This window comes from Mandrillus leucophaeus, unplaced genomic scaffold (assembly GCF_000951045.1).
Source record: "Mandrillus leucophaeus isolate KB7577 unplaced genomic scaffold, Mleu.le_1.0 Scaffold1106, whole genome shotgun sequence".
Taxonomy (NCBI): domain Eukaryota; kingdom Metazoa; phylum Chordata; class Mammalia; order Primates; family Cercopithecidae; genus Mandrillus; species Mandrillus leucophaeus.
In genome coordinates, this window is record NW_012099277.1 from 42,859 (window position 1) to 59,187 (window position 16,329).

Consider the following 16,329-nt stretch of genomic DNA (forward strand, 5'->3'; position numbering starts at 1 on the left):
AGAATACTTTCACTTTCAGGTGAAAATATTTGTGATCTTAGATTAGACAAATATTTTAAAAATATAATACTAAAATTGTGATCCATTAGAAAATATAAATTGGACTCGATCAAAATTGTGAAATTCTACTCTTCTGCTCATTGAAAGACACTGAAGGAAAATGAAGAGAGAAGCCATAGCTTGGGAAAAAATATTTGCAATTCATATATCTGATGAAGAATTGGATCCAAAATATATGAGTAACTCTCAAAAGCCAATAATGAGAAAACAATTTTGTAATAAGATTTGAGCAGACACTTCTCCAAAGAAGACATAATAATGGAAAATGGGCACATAAAAATATGCTTAACATCATTAGTCATGAGTTAAATGGATTTATATCCACAATGAGATACCATTACATTATATATAAAATTTAAAAAGATTGACCATACTACAGATGGCAAGGCCACGGAGCAACCAGAATTGCTGTATTCTACTACTGGAAGTGTAAAATGGTACATTCAAACATTAAGAAATAATTTGGCAGTTTCTTAAAGAGTAAACATATACTTCCATATGACACAGCCATTCCATTCTTATATATTTGCCAAGAGTAATGAATGCAAATGTTTTTAAAAGGTTTTCTACATGAATGTTCAAAGCAGCTGTATTCAAAATAGTGAAAAACCTGGGAAAAAACACAAGTATCTATCAACGGGTTACTGGATAATCAAATTATGATAAGCCTGTACAATGAAATACTACTTTTTCAATAAAAGGGAAAGAACTATATTTGTAGGATGGCTTCACTGTAAGAAAAAAAGAAGAAACTATTGATAAGCCAAAAACATAGGTGAATCTCAAACATATATGAGGAATGAAATTTTCTAGACATAAAGTCCATAGTGTACAATTATATTTATATAAAGTTCTTGAAAATATAATCTAAACTGTATAACAGAGCAGATAAGTTGCTGTCTACAAATGTGGAGGAGTGGCAGGCAGAAGGATTAGAAAAGGACAGAGAAGCTTCTGGAGGTGATGTTATCTTGATTACTGTTAGATTTTAGTGGGTGTATTCATATGTCAAAACATGCCATTAATTACACTTTAAATACGTTCAATCAATTATACCTCAATAACGCTATTAAAAAAGAGAGAAGGAAAGTCCCAAAGTTAAGCAAGCCACGTAGCCATCATGTCAGAGTAAAGCAAGAGCAAAGACCCCTAGGAAAGAGTTTTTCTAGCATGTTGGAAGGATGTAGGTGAGACCATTGTGTCAGAATAGGATGCATGCAATAAATATCCCTATTCTATGGACAAAAAGAATTGCTCAGAGAAAACAGGTACTTGACCAACATCACAGGTAGTGACTAGTAAAGCTAGGTTGATCTCAGGACGCTTACATGCTCAACCAGGATATTCTACAACCTGTTATTGATGTCTCATCATTGCAGTTTTCTGCTCTGTCCTCTTCTCCATATCTTATACTTGTTCCTCCCTCTGCTTGGATCTCTTACAAATCTTTACTGCTTCATGACACAGGTCAGGCATCTCTTTTCTTTACAATGTTCATTGTGCTAACCCAAGTTAGTTGTGCAGCCCAACGGTGTTCCACTACTGTGCACAGGATATCAAATGTTGCACATTTTACATGCTTTGAAACTGGATTTCCACTTGTTTGCTTCCTTTCTTGACAACTACTACTTTATTATAGTTTAATTATTGGTGTATGGTTAAATCAGGAAGAAACAGAAGGTGTTAAGCAAAATGGTTTATTTTCTTCCTTACTAATGTTTCTAGAGATTCTTAATTGTCTAATCCTAATACTAAATATTTGAGCCAGGGTGCTGGCTGTATTCTATGAAAGCAATCTGGGAAAAGCAAATAGAAGAAAGAAGAAAAAATGATAAACCCCCCAAACACAGATAAGGCACAGTTCTTGGGAGTCCTTGAGCAAGAATAGTGTATTTTGGCCCCATGTTTTATAGGAATACGGCATTCTTTTATATATACATGTACATGTCTAGTAGTTAAGGTTATTTCAAATCTGTTTGGCTTGCACATAACAAGAAAACAACTGAAAATAACATAAAAGATAATCACATCTAAGGGTTTTAGGATATGTCATTGGATCTGAAGAAGAGTTATGTAGGAAAGTCTCAGAAAGTGTGAGAAATAGGTCAGCTTCCAGATATTAGCAACAATAGTAGTCTAGACATTCATATAGAGCTCCGTCATTAACTTGACTCTGCTTCCAACTTCTTGTCTTTTAGTTTAAATACTAAATTCTTTCAAGAAGCAATCTGATGAGTCTACCTTTGTTTAGATAGTTGCTCTTGTATCAATTAACTGTATTCAGCACATTGGGTTGTAAGTATTACCACCTCTGTCCTTGGCTCATTGGTGGTGTAATCCTGTAAACGAGTATAGGGGAATCAATTACCAAGGAACTGGCATAAAACCAACTGTAGTATACGTTTCTGGAGATTATAGTGTGTTTCACTATTATTTTAGATTTCACATATACCCTGTAAATCCCCCACATGCATAGTCCTCCATCCCCATTGTCCACGTCCCCCACCAGAGTGCTACATTTGTTATAATTGATGACCTACATTGACACACCATTATCACCTAGTCTATAGTTTACATTAAGATTCACTCTTGGTGTTGTAAATTCTATGGGTCTGGGCTGGGCGCGGTGGCTCATGCCTGTAATCCCAGCATTTTGGGAGGCCGAGGCGGTTGGATCACGAGGTCAGGAGATCGAGACCATCCTAGCTAACAAGGTGAAACCTCGTCTCTACTAAAAATACAAAAAAAAAAAAAAAAAAAAAAAAAAAAAAAATTAGCCGGGCGTGGTGGCGGGCGCCTGTAGTCCCAGCTACTCAGGAGGCTGAGGCAGGAGAATGGTGTGAACCCGGGAGGCAGAGCTTGCAGTGAGCCAAGATGGCGCCACTGCACTGCAGCCTGGGTGACAGAGCGAGACTCCGTCTCAAAAACAAAAAACAAACAAACTAACAAAATTCTATGGGTTTGAACAAATTTTTCATAACATGTATCCACTATTATAGTGACCTACAGACTAGTTTCACTACCCTAAAAATTCCCTATGCTCTGCCTGTTCATTCCTCCCTTTGCTCAACCCCAGACAACCACATCTCTTTTTACTGTCTCCATAGTGTGGTCTTTTCCTGGATTTTAAATAGTTGGAATCACTTAGTAGGTAGCCTTTTCAGATTAGCTTCTTTCACTTAATATTCATTTAAGTTTCCTACATGTCTTTTTGTGGCTTGATAGCTCAATTCTTTGTAAGGCTGAATAATAGTCCATGCTGTCTATATGTACAACAGCATATCCATCTACCTACTGAAGAACATCATGGTTGCTTCCAAGTTTGGGCAATTGTGAATAAAGTTGCTATAAACTTCCATATGCAGGTTTTTGTATGGAAATAAGTTTTCAGCTCCTTTGGGTAAACATAGAGGAGCATGATTTCTGTGGCGTATGGTAAAAATATGTTTAGTTTTGTAAGAAACTACTAAACTGTTCTCCAAAATAGCTGTACCATTTTGCATTCTCACCAGCACATGCTGCTCCACATCTTTGCCAGCATTTGATATTGTCAGTGTTTCATTATTTAAAAATGCAGATTCATACTTAGAAAATAAGATATTAAAGCTTTGATTGTTTTGAGATATGATTCCTTATCTTTCCATTTGATCTCACCCTTAAAAGGAAAAAATGTGTTATGAAATAAGAGAAGAATTACGAAAATCTTAGTCTGTATTGAAACATCCTCCAATAAATTGTCACCTTGGATATATGTAGATTTATATCTTCATGCCCAGCTGAATAATTATACAAACCTTAACCATTGGCAGCTATTTCTGATGCACAATTACACCCATGTGGCTCTGATGAAACTGAAATAGGAGGTGATTGTGTTCGTAAGTATCATATTTTGCTTTTTAATAATGCTTTTAGAAACTAGACTATTTCAACAGATAATTATATTCTGCAGCTTTGGATGTTGAATTATACTGATATTTGACATAACCAAAGTCTGGTAGTTATCAAAAATAAAAATAACTTTATTGTGCCTTTAAGAAGTAGTCCTCGAGTTGGCAGAGGTACAGTTAGACAAATGTGTGTGTATTAGTAGAATCTTTCATAAGAAAATTTGGCAGTTCATATCAACATTCTTAAAACTCCATATGTGTTTGTACCTAAAAATTCTACTTTCAAAAATATGTCTTAGAGAACTATTTAGGGAAGTGTGCGAGCACAATATTTGTAACAGAATTTGTCTAATAATGTTTTTAAAAACCTGCAAACATCCAGTAACTGCTGATTGGCTGATTGATTCAATATTTCTGATACATAAACACTGATAAAATATTTTGCAAACACCATTAAAATATAGAAGTACATTATACAATACAACAGTACCTTTTTTTTTTTTAAGGGAACGATTGTATTTGTGTCAAATAAATCTTGAAAGATAAACATCAATGATGTTAATAGTGATCAAAATTTTTCTCTTCCTTTCAATATATAACTTTTATTTTCTATTTTTTAAATGTCTTAAAGGTTTTTCAAGTATTAAGAAATCCTCTTACTATAATATGCCTTAAAATAAATTAAGTACATTATCTAAGTGATAAAATGTATGTCATCTACCTACATTATGGGCAGAAATTGAAATTATTTATTGAAATATTAACCTTTTATGGGATTATTAGCCTTATCATATTTTCTGTTAGCTAAATATGATATTTGAAATGCATGAGAGACTGTTGAGATATAATTAATTTAATTAACAGAGGTGTTTTATATGGTGGAACAAGCCATAAATACATAAAATAAATCAGGATAGATCATATGATGTTCAAATATCAGGCCTAGAAATTATTATGCTTGGTATTTTATAAAGAGTTTTATAATAATACTCAAAATTTATCACTCTGAATTGATTTTTTATGCTCTATTTCATGCCCTATTCCAAATGGTTTTTCTAGCCCCTTTTTTCTGTATATTTTGACAACCTATTATCGTATGTGGAGGTCAGTTTAATTAAGCCCTGTGATTTGAGTTCATAAAGTAATAAAACAGTATTCGTAATAGCAGCATTAAATATAAAATGTAATTATTTGACTACTCTGCATAATAGATGTAAATTCTCTTTACAATATATATGTATTATAGCAAAATCACATTTTCCTCTTGAATAAATAATAAATTTCACCTACTTATGCTCTTTAGAACATTTATGCAATTAATTAAAAAAACTCTGCTATATAAATTGTACACAGTTTGAGGAAGCAACACTAAATAAAAGTATTAAGTCGAAAGTCAATAGATAAAGCTTCATGATAAAATGGAAAATGTATTAATATATTTAATACATACTAATATTAGAATTGACAAAGGAATACTAATTTTTATTTTCTAAGCAGAAATAATTTATTTGTTGTTTCTAAACCTTTTCCTTTAAATATAACAAATTTTCTTTGATCTATACTGTTGAAAGCAATGATCAATCTGCCCAGATAGTTCTCTATTTAAAGTGTTGATTCAAACATTTTAATTGTCATGAATTATTTTTTTCAGTCATTTGTCTTCTCTTATTCTTAATAATCATTTCCATACATAGCTTTTCCCTGTTTTAAAATAAATGTCCTTTTCCTAGTATATTTAAGGATAACTTTTTACTTAGCTATAAGATATTTAAAGATCAAATATATTTTCAAAAATATTGTGTTATTTCCTTCAAGTTTGAATATATTGCTTTGGTCTAATGTTTAAAATGTTTAGTAAAATATTCATTTACTAGATAAATTTGAAAATAATTCATTTGTCATTGGGACTATAACAAAATAACACTGTAAAATATCTAAAAGTACATTTTCTCCACAGAAAAGATTTTAAAGTCTTTCCAGAATTTTCCAAAATCTACATGGCAAGGCTGAAAGATTATTTTGTGATTGTCCTAAAATTAGCATATTTATAAAATAGAAAAATTATACATTTTAGAACATTTTAAAATCTTTTACAAATTTACCACTCAAATATTTTTCTCCTTTCTAAAACAGAACAAAACTAAACAAAAAACATATCCAGAAAACTTTCAGATCCGCAGATTTGATTTTGCAAATGCCCAGAGTTGAAAACTATATAGAATCTTCCTGTGAGTTCCTAGAGGAAACTTCAAATTTCTTTAACCTCAGAAAAATGAAAGGATTAAGATATTTCACTAAGATAGTATAATCACCTCTGCAATGAACAACTCTTTCAGCCCAGAGTAATGATGAGTTGAGTTATAAGAGAAAACTATAAAAGAGAAAGTCATTTTATTGTACATTCTTGTGACTATTTCTCATTATAACAAGGAATTATAATTTACTGAACCTTAATTTTGTTTGTTCTATCTTTTAGAAAAGATAATTGCTTCAAATAACACAAATTTCTTTTCAAGAGCTCGACTTTTCAAAGGCAGATATTCAGCCTGCATTAATATAAGCTTGAGCTCCTAAGTTGCTTGGCTATCAATATTTGTGTGATTATGGGTCAGAATATGAATGTATTACTTTGTTGATTGTTAGAAATAATCATTTTTCTAAATTTAGTTTGCTTTTTCTTAAGATGAAGCCCAGAGTTACAGTCTTTGAGTGCTTTTTCCATAAGCCAGTCTCCATTGTCTAAGATTCCCAGTTACAAGTTATGCATTTTCTCCCCAGGTCAGCTGACTGTCTCATTGCCACCTCCACCTGCAGGAAGGCCAGAGGTTCTGGTGGAGTTGATTGAGTCCAGGCTTTTCTGTAGGTGTTCTTTTGATGTTCCCTCTACAAACAACTCCGTGGGATTTCACATAGCTTGGTCTAGGCTTTCTTCTCAAGAAGTCAAAGAGGAGCTGAAACAAGAGACCACAGTTCAGGCATGCTCTCTTTTAGAACTTGATGGCATAAATCTCAGACTTGGAGACAGGGTATGTTAAAAAACAGTTGGATTTTATTTTCATAAATATGCTGATTTTCAAACACAATTTTTAAACATCATATCCTAAAAATAGATTTTGTCCCCAGAGTATAAAGCACTAACATTTTTTTTGTTTGTTTTTTTCCTTGCAGTTGTGCTAATTCTAGTGTCAACTGGATGAGTCAGTGATCTTAGTGACTGTATATGAATATATCATTTTAGTAATTTGCTGATTATTGATTAATCCTTATACATATATGTCTCTCTCAGGTTTTAAAATTATATACATTTATTCTAGAAAAAAAGTTTTAATTTTTTAAATGATAATATCACTTTTTAAGTACTTTTCTTTTTTATTGAGATGGAGTCTCGCTCTGTTACCAGACTGGAGTGCAGTGGCGTGATCTTGATTCACTGCAACCTCTGCCTCCCAGGTTCAAGCGATTCTCCTGCCTCAGCCTCCTGAGTTGCTGGGACTACAGGCGTGTGCCACAATGCCCGGCTAATTTTTGTATTTTTAGTAGAGATGAGGTTTCATTATGTTGGTCAGATGGTCTTGATCTCTTGACCTCATGATCTGCACTCCTCGGTCTCCCAAAGTGCTGGGATTACAGGCATGAGCCACTGTGCCCGCCCTTAAGTACTTTTTAAAACATCCTAAATAAAAAGCCTGCTATACTTTTTATTGAGGTTTGAATAAGTAATATTTTGTAATGATGGGATTTTTCTCAAATATCAAGTAAGCTTTTAAATTATTTAATTCTCTTATTACCTCTATATACTATCTACGAAGAATTAAAATTAGAATTTTAAAAATGATAATTTACACATGTTTTCTCCAAAATTGAATTGCTAAGTGATTATTTTTTCATTATATCCCTAGATATTCTGTAGCGCTTCTGTCTTTTTCTTGGATAATCCACATGTACAAAGTATAGCCATAGAAAGCCAAGAATTTTTTGCAGGCATTAAGGTACGTAGCAGTGGGGATGCATCAGAAAGATTATTCCTCTGGAACTATGTTTCCCAAACTGTAATCTGTCCGTGCTGGTTTCTGTACCTCATCACAGACTGAATCAGAATATTGAGACCCATGAGTCCCTGTATTTGAAGAAAAGCCCGAATTATTCTAATGGACAACAAAGTTTGAGGGGTCCTGTTAACTAAAGTTGAGATGTACTTTCAATTTTTAAAGAAATATCTCAAATTAGAGTAAAGCAAAAAGTCTGGTCTTCTAATTCATTCCATCACGTAACTAAAGTTAGCCTAGTGATATTTAGTTATCATGCATTTTGGAAGACAGATCCCAGGCCAAGTAGCAGAGTCTCTGACTGGAGTAGAACTGACCCAGAGCTATGAGTTTTATGGACTGCAAAGATTGAGCTAACTAAACAGAGAAGGAGATTTGGTTGTTGCTGGTAGCACCAGACCCAAGAACTGAAGAGCTATTCTAACAGATGAGCAGAGGTGACAGGGAATTAATAAGCAGTGGAAGATGTGGGGGCAATATCAAAAGGCAGGCAAGCACTGTGAACCTGGAAGGTCTCACACACAGGACTCGAGTTTGACCTAGATTCATTTCTAGTTCAACGACAAGATGAGATAAATGATAAAATTGTGACAATTGGACTTAGAACGAGGATAAACCCTGTTTATGAATAAAGTCCATGTACACACAGTAGGAACCAGGAAAAGAAGTGAGGAGAGTGGACCACATTGTCAGAATTGCATAACTACAGTGTGAGGGGAAGCAGAGGTCAAGCCTTGGGAATACAGGAACATTTTAGTTTACATTGGTTAGCATTCAGCAGACAGTGTCAGGGGCCAAAGGTCAGCACCCCCACCCTTGTACTGTTTCTGATTAGGCTAACAGGGAGAATATTCAGTACTAAGAAACATCTGTTTTGAGAGCTAGCCAAGACTCGAGACGGCACGAAAATATTCCTGCCTCAAAAAAGGATTGGCCTGTGAATGAGAATAGGGCCAATCCTGGGTTGCAACAGTTCTCAGGAAGTCCAACTCTGGAAATCAGATGCTGAGAAATAGGCTAAGTGTTGAGATATTTCAAGTGACAACAATAATTTGATTGATGTATTAAAAGTACTTAAGTTTCTAATTGAGATAGTGAGTATTAATCCTTAAGGAAAAACAGAGTCTTCTGTTGGTGTGTCAGTAAACATTAGCAATAAAATGGGAGAAAACAGAAATATTTCTTTCATCTTCACTTTCCAGTGTTCACCATAGAACCAGAATCATTGAAGCAGGCTTGGATACGATTTGCCAAATGTGTTGGGGAACCAAAGTGAGTCAAACTCAGAGTAGTGCAGCAGCTCCATGTACTCCTGTGCGTGCTGCTTGTATTTTCGTAGGTTTGATTTTAATGGTCTTGCTTAGTTAAAACATTGTAGGGCTTAAGTTATTACCAGCTCATTTAGCAAAATATGTGCTGTTGAGAAAAATGCCCTTTCAAAATTGTGCCTTAGAAATAAATTATATTTTAACATAATTTTTCTACATATTTTCTCATACCAGCTACAGCCTGAATTGAGCACTATATCAGAGGATGGGAAAGAATACTACCTGAGGATAGAAAGCACAATTCCTATTATTTGTTCTGAATTTAGTGAGCTTGATCAAGAATGCAAAATCTCATTAAAACTGCAAACTATTGATCAAGGTAATATAGTAACTTTATTTAATCTTATTATTAGATTGCAAACAAAAATGCTTTCTTTCCTGTAGGAAAAGTCACTGGAGTGTACTCATATAATAAATCATGTTGCATGTTGACCTCAAATTGTAGCCCAATCATATTACTAATACTGGGCCAAATTGATGATTGCCAAAGCAATTCGCATTTCTTCTTCTTGGCTGAAAGCATACATTTAAAAAAAAAAAAAAAAAGAATCGCGAATAATCTCCTCTTCATTGTCATCTTTCTCCTCTCACTCCTCTTTTTTCTCCTATTTTTTTCTCAGTCTCCTGTTTATTCTTCTCTTTGCTTGGTTTACAGAAATCCAGGGGAAACTGCTCTTTAAGATTTTTCAAATAATCCCCAATGAGGGACATTTGATAAGTTACATTAAAAGTTCAAGCTTATGAAATATAGATCTCATAATGCATCCTTCAAGCTTCTCTCCCTAATGTACATTTATGTTTGGGATCTCGTGTCTTAAAATTCTTCTATTTCAATTACTAATTGTATGGATGCTGTGATACATGGCCACATATGTGTCGACGGGTAGAGTAAGGAAATCCTCCCACATAACAAGATAGAATATGTGAGGACAAACCATGCATAGCCGTGATTGGCTTGACTATGTTCTTTTTCCCACTGAGCCTCTGATGTAGAGATCAAAGCAAGTTGCAGATACATAAATTAAAATGTAACCTTTAAGAGACATTACAATTTCATCGGCATACCACATACATTTTCACCATAGAACATACATTGTCTTTAGTAAATATACCAAACACAAGGTATCTATAGACCTTCATGTCTATATTATAAATAATTAAATCAGAGAAACAAGAGGATTTAAAAAAGCCAGGAGAGAGAGAGAGAGTTATTTGGAATGATGCACTCAAGAAAAGAGATGGCTAAAGAGATAGAGGAATTAAGAGAGGTCATCTCAGGATTGTTGACAGTAAACAGGCTCAGATAATACCCACCTACTCACTCAGGTTTCAGAAGCACCACGAGCAACACTATATTTTTAATTACAGCCCAGACATATTAAATTATACCCTCTCTCGGACTATTTGACACAATTCTACTTCAAGTTAGCTCTGAAAAGCATATTATGCAAATATTACTACAGTTTATGGAGAGAACAGAAAGAGGATGATGTTAATTGATGTTTTCCAAAATCATGTCAGTCAAAGATTTCCTTCAGTTACAGGTGTACTTTAAAATATATTTTCATGCTTTCAATTCTTTCAACAAAGCATGCATTGCTAAAATAATATAATAATAGCCTAAAAATATTTATACATTTTAGAAGTTTGTGTGCCTGTTCTTTTTCTCTGAGAATTAAAAATGGCTTTTGTTTTCTGAAGAAAAAATTCTGGATTTCATTCTGGATACTCCTCATTTTGTCCTCTTTAAGTACAGTAGCATTAAATCTTTACTTTCACAGGGAACCAGTTGGTGTCTGAGTGTATTTCTAAACAGACTATGCTGCTATTCACAGGCTTAAAGAGAACAACCCCTCATGTGTTGACTTGGGGAATTGATGTTATGGGCTGTATCTAAGCTAGAAATATTCTGTATTCACCTTAGAGAGTTGGTTAAGAGTTTGAATGTTTCTGGTTTTTTTTAGTGCATGGGGAAAGTATATATTTCTAAAAAAATAGTTCAGTGTGCTTATATCTGATTAACATATTTCATACCTTAAAAATCTGTATGGAAGAAAAGAAGATAGAACATTTTTTAACAACTTTTTTCCTTTTTGATTCTTAGGAGGACTTTGGAATCATTAATTGGATATGATAGTATAATTCCTCTTTGGCCAATTTTGGAGGCAAATCTGTTCTTTTTGTTTAGTTATACAAATTCCTGCAGTTCTTTTCTCTTTTTTTGCTACAATTCCCTTTCCAAATTATCTTTTATTCTTTATTATCGAAGTGAGGGAGCATCTCAAGCTTGTGAATATATTGGGACATTCGGGAGGTGAAAGAAGACAGCTTGTTATCATTATGAGATCATCTTCATTTGTTTTGATTTTTTTATTTTTTGAGATGATAAGCCCTTTATCAGTAATTAAAAGCCATTGCTACTATTCAACAATGGATGGAACATAAACACATAATGCTAAGAAATATTGCAGAAGTATCTGGGCCCAAGGTGCAAATCTTAGAAAAAATCATATTAGTATATATAATATTGTAATATATGTAATATGTAAAAGAATAAATGTTATTTATTCTTTTTGAATTTCCTTCAGTTGCATACAGGTTTATAACCTAATTGAAAATCGTAATATGTATTTATGTGTACATATGTATACATTATAGTTGATTAATTCTTTGTGAAAATCAGGTAAGTTCAATAGCTTTGACTTAATTTAGACAAAATTTGGAATATGCTTTAAGAAAGAGAAAATAATTTGAGAATAATCTTTCAATTCAGTGCTTCATGTTAATTAATTTATTACATGCTTTGGTTAGTATATTCTCTTGGAAATTTTTAAACCTATTTTTTCATTATATAGGTAGAGAGCACCTAGGCTTAAATTTGGCACTGTCTTCCTGTCATGTGGACCTTCACCAGACATCTTCCTGTGCTAATGGAACCTGTAGCCACACTTTTGTGTACTACACTGCTGTCACAGATTTTTCTCGAGATGGAGATAGAGTTACAAACATTGTAGTGCAACCAATAGTTAATGAGGATTTTCTGTGGAACAACTACATTCCAGACAGCATCCAGGTTTACAAATTACAAAACTATTATTGCAATTGAAGCTTTAAGAAGAAATGTGCATTTTATCATTATGTCTTATAAACTTTTTATGTAAAACATTTTTTGGTAAATTAGTTTTTAAATGATTCAATTTTAATAATTTTGATAAAAACAATACTTAAAAATTTGTTGAGATTGCTAAGCAATTTTTTATGTATCACTAAGTATAATTAATGATGATATTTACCAAAAATATCTTTGCTTTTAAGATCAAAGTAAAGGATGTCCCAACTGCTTACTGCTATTCATTTACTGACCCACATATAATTACATTTGATGGCAGGTAATTTCCTGAAAGTTTCTTCTTTTAGTAGTTTTGTTTGCTTTGATTTTGTTGTTTTATTTTAAACAGCATATTTTTTTATAATTTTTTAGTTCTAGTCACTGAAATTAGACAGAAAGGCATTACTGACTTGTTTCAAGATACTAGTTTATGTAGATTTTTTTGCCTTAAAATCTAATTCTTAGTAAAAAACATCCATTATTTGCAAGGCTGAACTTGTAAAAGTAAATATTATTACAAATGCAGAGAATCTTTTTTGCTAGACGCTTTTTAAATTTTTAATAATGATTAAATTATTTGCTCTAAAGATGTTTAGAACATTTCCATATGATACTAAAACAATGTTTAAGTTTAGGCAAAATAATTAAACATATTAGAATTATTTTTAAAACTAATTACTCCTAAGCCTTGACAAGAATATTCACGAAAAAACTATTATAACTATTATAGATACCTGGATATTTGCCTCTGGAATTTAAAGTAAAATGGGAAAAAGACCAAAAAGTAATCTAAACTATTTTGTTATTAATATCTGCATAGAAAGATTTAAACTCAGTTATATTCTTCTGGGAGATTCATAATTCTGAGATGTCTGTAAGGAAAATGATAAGAATGTCTTAGTGTTGCATCAACATTTTTTTCATGATGCAAGATGGTTTGTGGTTTGCCTAAAAAAGTGTAATATGATCATTGTCAGTAAAATTATTCAATATGTAGAAACTGTTCTATAAAAAAATTGTTCTCCAATGGTGTCAACAGGTGTTAAGAACCTGAAGGAACTGATCTCACAGGCAAGAATCTTTTATGGCTATAAGTAAAGGCTTAGACATTTTAGTGGAAAAACCTCAAGAAAGCGTAGTAGTGATGAATTTATTCTGACAATTCAACAAGATTAATTATGCAACAAGTAGGTGAAAAGCCAAGTTCTAAGGACTGGGAGTATTGAACAAAACGAACATTCTCTATCCTCATGGAGCTGGCCTTTGCAAAGGTGAAGAGAGATAGAAACACATTTAATAAGTAAAATACAAAGTGTGTCTGAGGAAGATACTTGCTGTGAAGAAAACTAAATTGGGTGGAAAGGGAAGGCTGAAAAGAGGGGTTGCAATTTATATTACAATAGAGTGGTTATGAAAAGCCATTTGGTGAGGGTGACATTTAACAAGTACTCAAAGATAAGGGAGATAGTCACGTGGGTACACATATGGCGAGAAGACCATTGAGCCGGCCTGCCCTGCTCAAGGAGAGCAGCTTGACTGGAGTGGTGAAAGGGAAGAAAGGAGTAGTGGGAGAGATTGAGGCGTTTACAGCTACTTTGTTTCCTTCAGTGCACACAACAAAATGCTCATGATACATAAAGCTATTGCAAATCAATAACATACTACTGTGATATTTTACACGATTTTTTAATGCAATTGCCTTTTGTTAATGATAGGGTATATGATAATTTCAAGACTGGAACATTTGTGCTTTATAAGAGTATGTCACGTGATTTTGAAGTCCATGTACGTCAGTGGGACTGCGGAAGTCTTCACTATCCAGTGTCATGTAATTGTGGGTTTGTTGCCCATGAAGGAGGTGATATAGTCACTTTTGATATGTGCAGTGGTCAGCTACGTGAATCACAACCATATTTATTTGTAAAAAGCCAAGATGTAACCAGGAATATCAAGATAAGTGAATCTTACTTAGGAAGAAAAGTCACAGTATGTATGATTCTTTAACATTAAAAGTATTTTTCCTTTCTCTCCTTTCAGATAAACATCTCTATTAAATTAGGAGCTATCATTTTTCAACATTAGTTTGTTTAACAAAATAGCATTTATATTAACCATCATCTTAGAGGGAATACTTTTCTTTTCACTTACCACACACAAATACACACAACATAGTTAAAATCATGTAAAATTTAAACTGCCATATTTAAGATTTTAGTATGACAACTTGGTGGATTACTTAATAAAATTATTTTTGACAATGTGTAATAAGTAGTATATTAGACAGAGATGACAGACATAATTAAGAATGAATATTTAGGAATAATTAACCAGTTTTTGAAATGAATATTGTGTAGTACTACCTAAGGAATGGGCTGGTAGATAAGTGTAATAGAATATGAAGTCAGGAAACAAACCTAAGCTTATATATTCACTAATATTTTTAATTCTTTTTCCTTTACTCCTGGCAAGCTAATATTTTTTTAAAGATTATACTTCATATCTGTGAGAAAACTATTTGTATTTTCAGGTCATAGCCACTTTCCACTCATCTTTCAAACAAGTAATTCCAAGTCAGTGAAATTTAAATTTAAATAAAAGCATTAAAAATTTAAGTTTATGTTTGTATAATATTTACTGAAGTGAAAAATCATTTTTGAAAATACATTATGTATTCGAATTCCATCACTGAAAACCAAAATGCAAATCAAAAATTGGGAAAATATTTGCTACATATAAAACATAGGTCAGATAGAAAAAACTCATGCATCACTAATGTATAATCAGCATTCTGATTAAAATGAGCAAATAATATAAAAAACCTTTTCACAAAAGAAATAAAACTGATATGTTCAAAAGTACAAAAACCAATAAAAATACGAAAAATTTAACCTTATTAGAAGTCAAATAGATGAATAAATAAATAAAGATTGAACATCTCTCATACAATATCAAGAAGAGTAGAGATAGTACATTTAGTAACAGTCTTTCCAGGGAACATATATATCATATATAACCTGCACCTATGTGTGCTATTTTGCCAAGAAATTTTACTCCAGGAAATTTATTGTAAAATAATAGTTAAGGATGTGCATACCCCCAGTGATGTTTATTGTATCTTTCCTTATAAGAGGAAAAAGTTATGGTTAAGTAGTGATCAATAAACAGGTTTAACTAAAACTCTAAATACAGTGATGTCATATAGTAGAACACTTTGTAGTCATGAAAATGATGGAGTAGGTGAGTAGGTTTATTGACAGGCAAAGATATGCCCAAAATATGAAAGAGGCTTTTGAAGAATTTGCATCAAAATCTTAATTTTAGCTACCTTAAGTTGGTTTGGAATGTAAAATTTGTCTGTTTTTTAAATAATTTAATGTAACTAGCGCAGACCATTTTTGTAAAAAGAGAAAAAAGAGCTATTTTTAAATTTTAAGAAAATTGAAAGGGGAAAAACAACCAGAAGAGCAAACACAGTGGTGTATCTTCAGTGATTTTAGAAGAGATAGCTTCTCCACGTATACAGTACATCAAAGTGGCCGGTCTGGAAGAGGTGATATTCCTGTGATGGGAGAGGTGGTTCACAGTTAGATTTCACAGGCTACTAGGGTCATTCAGCAAACTCTCCTTGCTCAGATTGCCAACTCCTCAAGCTACCTTCTAGTTATAATTTAGCTTCTGATTCTGTTTGTCTACTGGCAGCTAGAGAATGATAATTAGCTGTAGGCACATGTACTCCTCTAAAATTATATTCATCTGTGTAAATTAATTACTTGTCAATCTAATTCTGTATTAAATAATTATTATCAGAAACATTACTTGGTAAACATCTTCCTCAATATCTGTAATGTATTAATTATATAAATTATCTCATTTTAGTTTAAATTATTTAAAGAAAGAAG

The 16,329-nt window shown here is 32.7% G+C and overlaps 1 protein-coding gene across 1 annotated transcript in view; it reads left to right on the plus strand.

The window, feature by feature from the left end:
- VWDE (von Willebrand factor D and EGF domains) overlaps positions 1-16,329 on the plus strand; it is an 88,755-nt gene that overhangs the window by 27,333 nt on the left and 45,093 nt on the right. The window contains exons 4-10 of the mRNA XM_011992539.1: positions 3,870-3,935; positions 6,726-6,973; positions 7,847-7,936; positions 9,496-9,640; positions 12,177-12,394; positions 12,637-12,710; positions 14,146-14,416. Coding sequence (XP_011847929.1) covers positions 3,870-3,935; positions 6,726-6,973; positions 7,847-7,936; positions 9,496-9,640; positions 12,177-12,394; positions 12,637-12,710; positions 14,146-14,416 — 1,112 coding nt within the window. The remainder of the gene's footprint in view (positions 1-3,869; positions 3,936-6,725; positions 6,974-7,846; positions 7,937-9,495; positions 9,641-12,176; positions 12,395-12,636; positions 12,711-14,145; positions 14,417-16,329) is intronic.